Source organism: Eubalaena glacialis, chromosome 1 (assembly GCF_028564815.1).
Source record: "Eubalaena glacialis isolate mEubGla1 chromosome 1, mEubGla1.1.hap2.+ XY, whole genome shotgun sequence".
In the NCBI taxonomy this organism is placed as follows: domain Eukaryota; kingdom Metazoa; phylum Chordata; class Mammalia; order Artiodactyla; family Balaenidae; genus Eubalaena; species Eubalaena glacialis.
Window position 1 is genome coordinate 182,884,177 of NC_083716.1, and position 14,833 is coordinate 182,899,009.

Genomic DNA, 14,833 nt, shown 5'->3' on the forward strand with positions numbered 1-14,833 from the left:
GTATAGTGAGAAAAATTTAGGTGATGACCTGTTGAGCATTAGTAAGTAGGGAAGTTAAGATCACTCTAACTAACAGCACTTATTAGTTTGCTTTTCCTCATTTATACTAGTCTTAATAATCAGAAATAGGACATTTTACCACTCTTTCAACCATTAGCTGTTTATTACAATGTCAAAATAAACTTTTCTATTTTAAAGGGTACTATATGATTACAGTATGTTACCCGTTGCATTAATTTACCTTTTAACCTTTTAACCTTCTTCCATAGATACTTTTCATAATATCTGCTTAATTCTATCATTAAATTATATTTCTCTGAGGTACTCCTCATTTTCCAGTAATGTACATCAGAATTTGAATGCTTTATAACAAGAAGACTCAGCAAGGTGTTACTAAAGTGTTATGGGCCAATAACACACAAAAAATCTGATGGGCTTCATCAAAAAAAAAAAAAAAAAGAGAGAGTGTCTATATCCTGTAGTATTATATTCCACAGTTTCAGGTTCCTATTTTCTTAACCTATGCATTTATATACATGTATATGATAAAGAAAAGCTGATGCAGAAAACTTTGGCTTGATTTTGAACAGCTGAATTATATGTGCATATTGTTTTTTTCATTTCCTTATCTGCAAGAGGAAGAATTTATAGCCCTTCCATATTTCACAAGGATATCCATAGTATAAAATGCTACCATTTACTTAATATCTATTAATTATCAGGCAGTGAGCTAGGCACACTACATAAATTATTTTTAATTGTCCCCATACCTGAAAAAGTAGGTATTATTCTTCCAATTTTACAGATGAAAAAACAGTCTCAGAGAGATCAGCTGATTTGCCCAAGACTGAAGAGCTGGAATTTAAGCCCAGTCCTGTAATCTTGAAAACTCTGGTCACTATACCATGATGCCTCAGACTATCAACAGATTTAGGTTCCTTAAAAATACCTATCAGATATAAGATATTAAACCATAAAGATGAATTTTTAAATGGTAACAAATGGTATTTTATTAAATTTTTAATAAACTGTGTACAACTTAGAAATACTTGCCATATACACCATTCCTATATATTCCTCCCTTTGGCATAACTTGATTTCAATTTTTTTTAATAATAGAGAAGAGAGATAAAAGGAAGAGAGAAAAGATAACAACACTGTACTTAAAGTACAAGAATTACTATTCTGGGTCAAAAAAATTTCCCAGTTAATCCTTAATACACATATTAAATCCAATGAACTACTAGTAATTAACTGCCTATTCTCACAAAACTATGTCTCTCAAAATTAAAAACTACAAATGGCCTAAGGATTTCATGAATCAGAAAAATCTAACCTCTGATTAGAACCTCTAAATGTCACTATTTCTCTGAATTTGAAAGGCAACAAGTCCGAAAAAAAAGATCATAATTTGCTCTTAGCAGAATCTATTGATTTATTGAATTGTGAGCTTTTCCTCCTAAGACTTTTCAGGTAGCCATGTCAGCCACCAAGATACTGTCTGAAGAAGTCTAGGTATTTAACAGAAAGAAATTGCTGCCAGATCATCTTTATTTTCCTTAACAAAATACATAATAGAGCACAAAATTCACTTATAATATCATTTTACAAATATAAATAATGCTCAAAATTCAAGTACAGTGAAGTGCAGAGATAGTTCCTATATGTTAATATGTAAACATAAGCTAATCATATACATCAGGTACCTCTGGCCCAGGTGCAAAAAAAGAGACATCAAAATTAACACTGCACTTGACTGTTCGACTGCATTCTTACTGAGAATTCATACCAATGCCTATATTGTTACTGTAATAACTTTCATACCTCTTAATATAAATGCCTAAATAGACATTTTACCCCTTGGAAAATATCTCAAGAGTTAAAATTCTATCCATTTTAATGATGTAGTATTAAAAATCTTAATTGAGTTTCATTCCTTAAAACAAACGCTATTAGAACTTATTCCTAACCAAAGTTCTTCCTATGTCAAAATGGATAGTATTTACAGGTCACAAATAAAAAATAAAACTGCTATATTTGTTTACATTTAGAATGGAAAAAAATACCTAAAAGCTGTCTAAACAGTGTGGGTTTTATACATTAAAAAGGATTTTACTTTACTGATATCATTTGCTTTTAATTTTAATAGCAGTAGACATAACTTTGACATATTGAAATAGCTAGGCAATCTGAAATTCAGATGACATCAAGCATGTCTTTAGAGGGGGAAAAAAAAAAGAAAGCACCACCTAAGAAAGCAATAACTGACATCAACAAGACTACAAATATCCAGTTGAAGGCACGTGGAAGCATTTACTACATTGTCGAAGATTCTCCACTTAGTTCAGGATTAGGAATAGCATCAGCTCTGGGAACTGTTGATTTGGCTTTATTCATTGAGGTTTCCTCATTCTCGGTCTCTTCTTGCTTCTCCTCTGGTTTCTCTGTGCCAGATGCTTGTTCAATCACTGGGTCTGTCTGCTCTGTATCCGGTATTTTGTCATCTGTCTGCTCTGTATTGTTATCTAGAACATCTTGTTCTTCTAAAGATTCTGAAAAGATAAAGAGTCAAGACTTTAGGTATACCCAAATGTTAAAACTACTAAATAAGATAAGCACATGCAAACATGGACTAAGAAACAGTAGAATGGTCTAACATTAACCTCAAAAATCTTAAAAAATATGTACTTAACTCCCTACAGCATACCATATATGAATTGGTATAAATGAAGGAAAAAACAAATTGGGGGGAAACAAACCCACAAACATACTTTTACCTAAAGACCCATAGTTCATGAAATATATGAACTTTCATAATATTTAAGAACTTCAAGATGGATTTGAAAGTTGAATGTCCAAATATATCAAAGTCCCAACAGAATTATGTGCTATAAGACAACAGCTCAGCAAAAAAAGCAAATGTATTAACTCCCAGATTATGTTTCCTGAAGGAGCAGGTCTCCCTTGCGTCCAGGCAACGCTGTGACCAATGTGTAAATGTGTACCTTTGTGTGTGTGTATGTGGTGTGATTTCCCACACTGATTTACATCTCTATTATCCATGACTGGGGAGGTCTGGATCCACCTTTTCCAAAGGCATGACAAATCTTCCCTCATCCCTCTGCAAGACAAGTCCTCAGGATTTAAACCTCTGGGTCAGAATATGCTACATACCTTGAATGCTAGGGAGAGAAAGGGAAGGGTCTTTTGCCCCTGTCTCCATAGTGGAGGCCAAGTAAGGGTCTTGGTTCCTACCTGAAAACTTACTCCCTTCAAACTCTCTTTTGAGTTTCATTAAATTCAAATCTCTTAATAATAATTTAATAATAACAACTTTAATTCTTTGAAGTTTATAGAAAGGGATAGGAAAGGGAATGACAGGAGCAGAAAGCTTTGAGCCACCCAATTTCCAAATCAAAGATAAAAATCTAACTTTGAGGTGTTTCTTTGTTTTGTTTTTGTAATAAACAGCAACTAATATTATTGTTAGGAGAAATATGGTTAAACTACATCGGCTAAGCAAATAAGCCGATTTTCATACCATCACAGAAGATCCCTTGCAATAAACTACAAATGTTACTAATTCAAAAAATCTGGAGGAAAGGTCAGTCTACACTAGTAAAAAGTTCTAGTTTTGTTCCTTATATAGTACAGGCCAGAATTTTGCTAAATAGAATTAATTAATAGTTTTGCAAAGAAATTATGTGCTATACGCACACATATTGACATGGAGATCTTACAAATTCATGGTTTTATCATATCAGTTTTAATCAATACAAATTATCTATATATCACACACTCTATGCCAAGAGTCGAAAAATATTTTTAAAATTATATTTAAAACAGATATCTTAGACCCTAGTTTACAAAATTAATTACAATCTCTTTCTCTCTTTTTATATATAGAACAAAAGGCCAAAATTGCATAGTTAGGGACATCCAAGTTAATGAGGCTTTACTGTATGAAAATTTCACATGCTCACAAAAAGTAGTGAGGAATGTTCACATGTCACAAAAATGCTATTTTTATCTTAAAAGGAACTTAAAATGGCACTGCTGCACCACTTGGAATCTTACAAAAATCCAAAGCAGAAAAGCAGTAGGTCATTTGAGTCGTGTTACTTGAATGTTCCAGTGCTCAAAGAAAAAGCAGAAAGTGAAATGAAACTCTATGGACATGTACAGATCATTTCTGCTATAAGGGCAAGCAAGCTCTTCAGTGGAAAATTTCAGGAGTCACTAACCATTTGTAATTCTACCTTCACATATTTATCCAGAGTAGAATTTTAAGAGTCATGGTTTTCCACAACTCTCTGGCCATAGAGCAATACTTACTTGCCAAGAACTTTATAAGTGGTTATAATTTAGTAAGCCCTCCAATAAAGTCACATTAAATGAAAAAACAAAAAGCTCAAAATTCAGGACTCATCAATAAACGTGCTTAAGCGAACATAGGCCCACATAGTTTGTCATATTCTGTTTGACAGATTGCCTCAGTACTAAACTTAAAACAGGAGAGGTATCAAAGTTCATGATTTATCATATTAAAGCTCTGTGATGTAACTATTTTCAGAATCAGATACATCCCCAGTCAAATCCGATTTAATTTAAAAATTCTGGGATCTTAAAGAAGCAGTTAATACAAAGAGAAGAATTATAATACTTAATTTTTTAATGTCTATAGAGGTGAATTCTAGGAAATACCATGTGCTGTCATAATTAGAAAATAGCATTATATACAAAACTTGCTCATCAATACTGCACTGTATTTCAGAAAATATACAGAAGACTAAAAACTGGTGAAATGATGAGTAGGGCTGGAGAACAATCAAAAAGCCTAGTAATGACTACTTTTCTTCCCCCAGGTTAATTTTTAGAAAAGTAATTTTAATAGCAGTTAACACTACAAAAATTTGGTATGTGTCATAATATCTATAATGCAGATATCAGCTAGTCTAAACGACATAGATATTCAGTGTATGGATGCCAATGCCATTTTGTGAGAGGTCATCCCAATAAGCTTGAAGTAAACTAGGTGTGCAAGATTAACAGAGAATTAATTACATATCAGTTTAATAACTAAACCACAGAGCTTTATAACAAGTTTATTAAATATATTCCAAAAGTACTTACTTTATTTCTGTGGGGGGGGGGGTATCATTTGCCTATTCTAATAAAAACAGTGAATTTTTTCTGTGAAGTTTAAAATAGCTTGGTGGTATAAAATACATTACAGTAGATGTCAATATTTGGGCATAAAATACCAAAAGAGAAACCAGCTTTCATGTTCACACTAATAAAACAGGCCTACTCTCCCTGTGCAGCACCAGTTTAAGACTAAAATTGATGCAAGTTACATGAGTGACCTAATTCAATCTGTAAGAAATTTTTAAAAATCACCTTTGACATCTGTAATGCCAAGAAAACAACAGATCACAATGTGATAAAACAAAAATTACCCAAGGGATTTGTTCCTTACCTGACTCTACCCCTGCCCAACTCCCACCCCAATATCTTTGAGAGAGAAGCTTTTTCCACAAAATTGTAACAACTGGCTTCCACTTGTCTGGGCAAAGCTTCAGTTCAGCTAGACAGAGCTCAAACTCGTAAAACTGAGTGTAACTGTACAGTGAATACCACTGCCTCACCTGTAAACCACACACATGCAAAAACATCTAAGAAGATCACCTTACCTTTAGGTTTTTATTCTAGCTCTTAAAAGAATAACTTTCTAAGAAAATTAAAGAACAGTCTAGCAAAACAATTTCATATATCTCCAAAAGAAACACATAACTTCCACAGCAAAATACATGATTGTATTTAGATTATGCCTTCCAAAACCCCTCATATTTTAGTGATTTAGATTCTTACTTCTTATTCCTTTTTATAATAACTTAAAAAAATTTTTTTTGCCTTGCTAACACATCAGTACCTACTATATGCATAGACTATAAAACTTACCTCAAGGAAATACGTTAAATTAAAATGGACAATTTGTCTTTGAACTCACAGATTTTAAACAAACAGTTTTTGCAAGATTTTTCTGCCTTAAGAAAAATGGCCAACTTATATTTAAGGACCAAAGACATGAATTTCATCCCAAAACTCAACTCAATGGTTCAACGAACAAAATTCAAATAAATGATAACCACCTATGAGAAAACAGCTTATCTTAAACACACAGAATGTTGTGTAATTATTTACCATTGGTGAACAAATTCATTAGATGAGACTTTAGAATGTCATTATTAAGTAATAATGTAAAACTATTAGGTGAAGGTGTTTTAGAAAAGGGAATCAAAAGGCTAAAAGATCTATATGTCTAAAACAAACATGCAAAACCATACTACAGGCAAGTTTACATCTTGAGTAAGCTATACATAGCTAAATATAAATAAAGGTATAAGTTTTTTTGATCTGATAAATACACAGAATTCAATAAAATTTATATTATCAAATAGTTCAATTTCCTAGAGCATCATAATAAGCAATACTAAAAATAGAATTTTCCCTAGTTCAGCATAACCTAATGGTTACAGTATATTGCTTAAAAGAAAGGAAGAGCAGAAATCAGGTTATCAGATAAATTTCACCTTATATAAATTTTAATCACTATTTTTGATAGTACTGATTAGATGCCATGAGTTTTATTATTAGCAAGTTATTTCCAGTTGAATAAAAGCTATATTCTACTAAAATAATTACATAAGATCTAGCCAAATATAACTGAACAATGAAAATGATAGTAACATTTTTCACACATGCTAACTCCAAATCACTTTACTAAAATACTAACAGTGTAGAAACCTTGTGCTCTAATTATTACCATATCTAACAAAAAGAATGCTATGTATCAGTTATTTTGGAAAACACATTTTTAAAAAAAGCAAAACTGATAAACCCACTTTAACATGGCTTAGCAGAGACTCAAATATTACTGTACTATTCATTTCACAGTAAAAGAAACCAAGGAACCAAAAACCAGTTCATTAGTTTGGCATACCATATCTAGTATGCTTTTAGATAAAATGACAATCCTAATATCTTGCTTTCTCTAATAGTCTATTACCAAAGCATCTGTATACACAGTTCTATAAAAAATACTAGGAATTCAAATGAGCAATTAATGGGAGGAATTTCTTCTAGGTCTCCTTCTTTGATGAAAACTTTCCAAGGTTTCATATGTAGTTCTAAAGAGTGGTCCAAAAATTTCAAAAGCCTTGTGCCTCATCCTAAACGCAAAATCTTCCAGTAGCAGGATCAAGACAAAACTTAATTTCAAAGTCTTGCATCATAAATTGAAAAAAAAAAAAAAAAAAAAAGGTTTCTTCTATTAACTCTAGATTTATATAAATGGTTGTGGAATATTTTTTGAAAAAAAATTCAGATGGAAGAAAGTTACCTTTTGGTTCCATCTGTAAATTCAGTAATGCAATTTCAAGGAGCTATTTCAATACTTTAAAAAAATATAAATATTAAAACAGGAAAGTTTTTCTCTCAGACCTCAAGTTTCTATGTCAAAAGTGTAGAAATCAGCAATCTAAGCCCTTAATCACATTGGCTGTCAGCAGAGAGAGTAGCTGATTCAGATGATATGCTCCTTACTTCATAGTTCAATTTAATCATAAAGGTATGCTACCAGCATTCAAATAAATGCAGCTTCATCCGTTCATCAGAAATACTTCCTGTCATTTACTAATAGAATCCAGCTTGGAATTGATAACTGTATATCAACAGTGTTGAGACAGGAGTCTTCGAAAAAATTTTCAGTCTTCTGGAAAGCCAAAGAAGTAAAAAGGTGCTCATAATAGCCATTTTGATGAATCCAAACAGAAGAATGAAGAAGTTACTACTCTACAGACTATCTTAACCAAATGGAATCGCTTTAGTTTCTAGCACTGTGGAACTATCAGACCCTGCCTCAATGTCTTCACCTATTAACGTTACCTTATTAGGGTTGACTTTGAGCCAGTTAGACTTCATTCCGGAGATTTCTGACAAAAAATGAGACATCTGGGGTATTGCTCCTCCTAGATTAGATGAGAAGGGAAGGTATAGCTGGGTGTTGTTTTGCTAACTGTGCATCTTCACCTTAGCAGAAGATATAAAGTATGGGACTCATTATCAAGACCTCTATTTTGTTGGCTGTTTTTTCTTTTCTTTTGTCCCAACTATTGGCTTTCAAATATTCACTTTAGCTTTCATAAGCAAGGTTACTCATGGAAAGGACTCCAATTTTTCCTCTAGGCATCTTCAGTATGGAATTCTTTAATTTTCAGTTCCAAGAGGCTTGCAATGGCAAAGCAGATGATTTGCATGTGACAGCATGCAGCTCAGAGCATGACTTAAGCAAAAGAAAAAATCTGATATTGTGTTTGGAGTCGATGTTGCAGACTTGGAGAAGACGAATGCACTGATTCAGTGTTGGAAGTACACAGGCCTCTCGTCATGGCTATCTGTATTCAAATTCATTTTGATATTTGTTAGTAAGCCAAAAGCCAAGCCCAAGTCAACACACATATTTTAGGTTCATTTTTCGAAGTTAAAAAAAAAAAAGATACTCACAGTTTCATACTAAACTTTAGATATGTGAAAATTCATTGCCTCATATATTATTCTCAGTTTAAGCACTTTTTCTACTACTCAGTGATTTTATAAAGAAATCAAATATATGTAACTGATAATTACAAGAAGTTAAAAAGATGCATACTGACTACTACTTAAACTATGTGAACTGAACTTCCCATATGGATTTTTTTTTCTGTACCAGGTAAAGCACCAAAATATCAGGGCCTTTGTCATAATTTTAGCAATCTTCATAATTCAGAGCTGCTTAACAAGCAGCTCCTCACCCAATATTAATAACAAGAAATAGCTGGCAATTAATAGTCAGATCTTCCATCTCATCTTTTCCATTTTTTCATGAAACTTCCTCAAGAATTCCTAAAACAGAATTAAAAGATAAGTTCTAAAACTCAATGAATCCTGATAACTTCAGTTTCTCTAAAATAAGGTTGTTTTACAACAAAGGCATTCATCAGCAGTGTTAAATCTTGTGGACCTCAATAAATTGTTTGTTTCAAAGGAACACCAGTCCTATCAACATAGTCTTCCAAAGAATGTAAGGCTGACTTTCCAACTCCAAAGTTTCCAGCTTTCGAGTAACTTCTATTCATTGAAATGGTAGGCACAAACCTATTTTTATCAATGTTAATTACAAAGCTTATAAGAAATTTACCCTTATGAGTAGTAGTTTCATAATTCTCATAATCTGCTTCATTTAAATAAATTGAAAAATAATTCCATGAAAACATTACTAGTTAAATCTCCCAACAGTTATTAAAAGAGGTAACTCCATAAATAATATTTACCTAGCTATTTCTAGATGCTGCTTAACACAATATAACCTGTATTTTAAAACTGAAACACATCATACCAGTTGCACGGGAGGCCACAGTATCAGAACAACAGCTGATATACGCATGCTGCAAAATCTGATCCATTCTTGTCTAAAACATTATTAAGAGACAAAACTTTTTAATTAACATATTCATACCTTCACTGATCTGGTTCTCTGATGAAATCACACTTCCTGAGGGCAAGGAACCAACTGTACTTGAGCGTTCCAAAGTCTGCCCCTTCTCAAAACTAAACTCTGGAAGTCTTGGAGCCTGGGGTCTGGTTTTTCTTGCAGGATTCAAGAAAAAACAGTAGGCACAACGAAAAGCTGCAGAGAATTTAAAAAAACAAAACAAAAACCATAAAACCAAAGAAATTTTAAGGACTAATCAAGTAACTCTCAAGATTACTTTTACAAACAGTCAAAGAACCCTTCAAAAGTTACTTAGCCCTTGTGAAATTACTCGTGGTTTTAATAATATTATGGCAGGTGTTCTAACCAAAGTTTATTTTAAAGCATACTTTCTAATTATTATTAAAATTATAATATCAATTTAAAGCAGAAAAGATAATAAGTTACATAGCAGGTTAACTAATAGCAAAACAATATTAATAATGATCTAAATGTGTTACAGAAATTACATTTCTAGTCACCGGAATCATTAGGTATCTTAAAATCCAGAACTTTGCTCACTTGACCCAAAAAAATGTAGTATGTCATGTTTGAGAAGCATAATTAATCTAGTTCAATATTTTTAAGTACTCGTAGCTGCACATAAAAATATTCTGAGGAGCTTTAAAAAAAATGCTGATTCCTGGACCCCACCCCAGATCAATTAAAGCAGATTATTTCTAGGTGGGACCTGGGCATCACAATTTTTAAAAGCTCTTCATGTGATTCTGATGCACAGTGAAGTTTAAGAACAACTGGCCTAGGGACTTCCCTGGCGGTCCAGTGGTTAAGACTCCGTGCTTCCAATGCAGGGGAAGTGGGTTCAATCCCTGGTCGGGGAACTAAGATCTCACATGCCGTACCGCACAGCAAAAAAAAAAAAAAAAAAAGAACAACTGTATACTGTACGAAGAAAAAAACCTGAGTTGTCTTTCTTGCTTTGCTCTGTGTTCTACAATATGCCTGAACAACATATAAAGAGTAGTACCTAAAATAAAATGGCATTACATGGGAATTGGCATAGAATGAAATATTTAAAACATTTAAATCTAACTGCCAAATAATTCTTACCAATGTATTCAAATTCTTCTTTCAAAGCCATGCCATTGTGAGAAAAACACTGCTGACATATAAGGGCATACCTACACCAAAAGGAAAAATGAATAGACCAGTTACAAATGCAGATAAAACCCATGGGAGAGGCTACTTTAGCCATCACAGCTAAAGTACACAGTACATAGCATTTAATATAGCTAAATGTGTCATAGTAGATATTACTTATAAAACAATAAACAATACTCTTTAAACATGCTAACAGTCAAAATTTCAACTATTTTAAAATATAATTTATACATCAAATTAAAAAAAACTAAGAAACACTCAAATGAAAATATTCTTACTAAGTAAGCAGAAACATATTTGATAACAGAACACTTAAATTTTAATGTTTTCTAACATATATTCCTGGGGATGACGGACCCCAAATCTGTGGTCAGATAAGACTGGAAAAGATGAAACCTCTTAGAGATTCACAGCGAGTATTATTAAAACCTCTGAGATGTCTTGTAGTAAAGAAATGAATTTAATTTTGTTTAGTCCAGTCCAAAGGTTAATTTCTGTACATCATGATTCCTGTATCTATCCCAGTTACACTTAAACATCTTCTGCATTTTCTACTTATGTAATCTTTCTGTCCTCTGCATATGTACTTAACAAATACTTGGCCCTATCAAACAACATTCTATCTGTTTTGGATAACATATAAATTTTTACATTAACATTAAATTCTAGTCCCTTTATTAAAATGATAATATTATAATAACCTTGTCAAATATCTACTCTAAGAATATCCTAAGAATTAATTAAAAGTCTATACTATGACAATTGCTTTGCTCACATCATACCTATAATCCTACAGTTATTATAAGGATCAATTAAGATAATAACTGGAAAAGCATTTTGGAACTGTAAGTGCCAAATACATGAAATTGTCCTCACTGTTATTAAAATTATCACCATCAAGTCCAGTACTCACATTTATAAAACTCCATTTCTAACAACCTACCAACTTTTCACTATATACATGCTCTTCAAGTTCAAAAGAGTCAATGAAATGATTCAATTTCTCTAAAAATTACCTTATAGTACAGTTATAACATAGCAGAGTTACAATATTTTTTCTGTTTTAAATGTTTTATCTAGATACTTTAAGCTACTACTGAAAAATAATTGAATATGTACTCTTCTGCAGGGCTATAAAATACTCCATTACGTTCTAAAATCAGGAAACAAGAACCACAAAGTTGTAGAACATCTAGTACATGTGCACACACACATACCCTAACCAATAAACTTTTCTTCATTTTCATTTATCTACCACCCTAGTAAACATTACCTGTTCTGTGGACCATCACCAACTAAATATTCAACAATTCTATCCAGAGCACCTCGTTCTCGGGGCAGAATAGGTCTTGCTAAAGGTGGACCAGGAGGATGAAGACCTAGTAAATAAATAAATATATATATAACTTATATGTATAAAATACATTTAAACTTTAATTCAGTTGCCAAAAACTACCTATGCTTGTCAGAACTTTTAAATGATTTTAACAAAACAAAAATAATATTGTTATTAACCTCTGTATTCAAATTTTCATTAAAAATACTGCACTACAAAAAATACATTTATACATGTGCTATATTAGAACCAGGAACATAATCTATTAAGGAATAAAGCTATGTTGAGTTCTGTACAATTAATTTTTAAAATGCTCAGACTCTTAAAAGTTTATGTAATAATAAACTAGGGGACTTCCACTTTGTACCACAATAGAATAACCAGGGTCAGATTTAATCTTCCCACCTAAAACAACTAAAATACTGTGTAAAATATATGATGCAATGGTTTTAAAGACACTGGATATCAGGCAATGTAGGATAAAGATCTCTGAAAGACAAAAAGCAAATAAGAAGAGCCCACTGCCAACTGCCAACAGCCAACTGCCCCCAACCTGTTGCCTGGAGAGAATTTCCAGGCAGCAACTCAGGCAGGGTAAATCCAGGTGAAGTTCATCAGTCTCCTTGAGTTGAGGAGATAAAGCTGGAACTCTGGGGAGGCCAAGGCAGGTTGAGTTCACTGGAAAGAGTACCAGAGAGGAGAGAATGCACAGAGCAAGAACATCAAAGATCTGCCCAGGATGCATATGAGGAAGACTACCTGAGGACAGAGAAATAACTGCCCCAAAATATTAAAGCTACCAGTGCTCACATGGGAACAAAAATATCACATGTTCCCACCAGCCAGGGTGGAAAACTTCATAACTCACAGGTCATTGGGTAAGTATTCAGAGGAGCTTTGTATAGGAATATGAAAACATCCTGTACCCAATAAGGTTAAATCTACATGTCTGACATCAGATAAAAAATTATTAGACATGCAAATTACCAGGAAAATACAACCCATATGAGAAAAATCAATCAAAAGTGACCCAGAAATGACAAAGATGACAGCATTAATAGACAAATATACTAAAACACTTATTATGACTATATTCCATATGCTTGAGAATCCAGAGGAAAGATTCAATATGTTAAGTAGAGACATGAAAAAAATTTAAAAGATCCAAATTGAATCTCTACAGATGAAATCTATAATATCTTGATTAAAAAATCCACAGATGAAATGAATAGCAGTTTGGACATTACAAAAAAAAAATTAGTAAACTTGAAGGCAGAGCAACAGAAACCATACAAAATGAAACACAAAGTCTAAAAAGATTTTTAAATGAACAAATCATCAGTGAGCTGTGGAACAACCTCAAGCACCTAGTATACATATAACTGAAGTTCAGAAGAGGAGAGAGAGGGAAAGAAAAATATATTTGAAGAAATAATGCACAAAAATTTTCCAAATTGGATGAAAACTGTAAACAAACACACAGACCCAAGAATATCAACAAACCCTAAGCAAAAGAAACATAAATAATATTGTGCCAAGGCACAGCATACTCAAACTGCTTAAAACCAGTGATAGAGGGAAAATCTTAAAACCAGTCAGAAAAAGATACATTATATACAGAGAAACAGAGATAAGAATGACAGATTTCTCATCAGAATATAAGCAAGCCAGAAGACAGAGAAACAGTATCTTTAAAGTTCTGAAAGAAAAACTATCAAATTAGAACTCTGTATTAATGAAAACATCTTTTAAAAATGAAGGCAAAATGAAGACTTTTTTGGACATACAAAACTGAAAGAATTCATCACTAGCAGAACTGTACTACAAGAAATGTTAAAAGAAATCCTTCAGGCAGAAGAAAAATGACATCAGACAGAAAGCTGGATCTACACAAAAGAAAGAGGAGTACCTGAAATGGTTACCATGTGGGTAAATATATAAAATTTATTATTTAAATCACTTTAAAAAATAATCAATGGCTTAAAGAAAATGTAATACATGATTTCCCTTCCTGTCCAAAATTTCCCATGAAAGCTTTTGTAAGCCAAAATGGCATAAAGTGAAGAAGCAATTACCTTAGGATACATCTTGCTAATGGATTCACAAAACAAATTGAGATAAAACACAGATGTTCACAGACAAAGTTCAAAGCTATGGCGGCTTGAGGCTGAGATGCTGAGTGTAGTTCCCAGGGAAGGAGCTTTGTGGTGCCACTCTTGCTGCTCAGGATGTGCGCTGCCTCTATAACAGCTCACTGCAAAACAAACACTAAACGCTATTTTTGCTTTCCACCTTTTTTTGTAAAAGCGAAAACCCTCTTCCGATTTCTTTCAGTTAGTGAAAACAGGTACTAATGTAGGTCTTTCATAAAAGCAAAGTGGTGTAAAGTGAACTTTCAAAATGTGGGGGATATCTGTAATTTCTTCTGGGGTTTATAATACATATATAAGCAAAATGTATGACAACAATAGCACAAAGGCCAGAAGGAGAGAAACATAAGTACACTGTAGTTTGATTCGTAAACTATGTGAGAACTGGTATCACATTACTTGAGATGAACTGTGACAAATTAAAGATACATACTGCAAACTCTAAAGTACCTGCTAAAATAACAAAAACAAAAAAGCACTATCGCTGATAAGGCAACAAAAAAAATTAAATGGAATCATAAAAGACACTCAACCCACAAGAAGGCAGAAAACAGGAGAAAGGTAGCAGAACAGATGAGACAAATAGAAAAAAAATAGCACAATAAAAGATTTAAACTCAAACCTAAACATACTAATCATTACATTAAATGTATG

At 32.7% G+C, this 14,833-nt stretch overlaps 1 protein-coding gene across 3 annotated transcripts in view; it reads right to left on the minus strand.

Moving 5' to 3' along the window:
* Positions 1-2,161: 2,161 nt before the first annotated feature.
* LNPK (lunapark, ER junction formation factor) overlaps positions 2,162-14,833 on the minus strand; it is a 79,646-nt gene continuing 66,974 nt past the window's right edge. The window contains exons 10-14 of one of the 3 annotated variants that reach the window (XM_061202272.1): positions 11,967-12,072; positions 10,643-10,713; positions 9,557-9,727; positions 7,948-8,030; positions 2,461-2,552 (exon numbers count right to left, since the gene is read on the minus strand). In XM_061202272.1, the coding sequence (XP_061058255.1) occupies positions 2,544-2,552; positions 7,948-8,030; positions 9,557-9,727; positions 10,643-10,713; positions 11,967-12,072 (440 nt within the window). In that variant the 3' untranslated portion in view covers positions 2,461-2,543. Of the gene's footprint in view, positions 2,553-7,947; positions 8,031-8,344; positions 8,457-9,556; positions 9,728-10,642; positions 10,714-11,966; positions 12,073-14,833 lie in introns of those variants that run through there. The other 2 variants (XM_061202262.1, XM_061202280.1) reach the window with 2 other exon arrangements.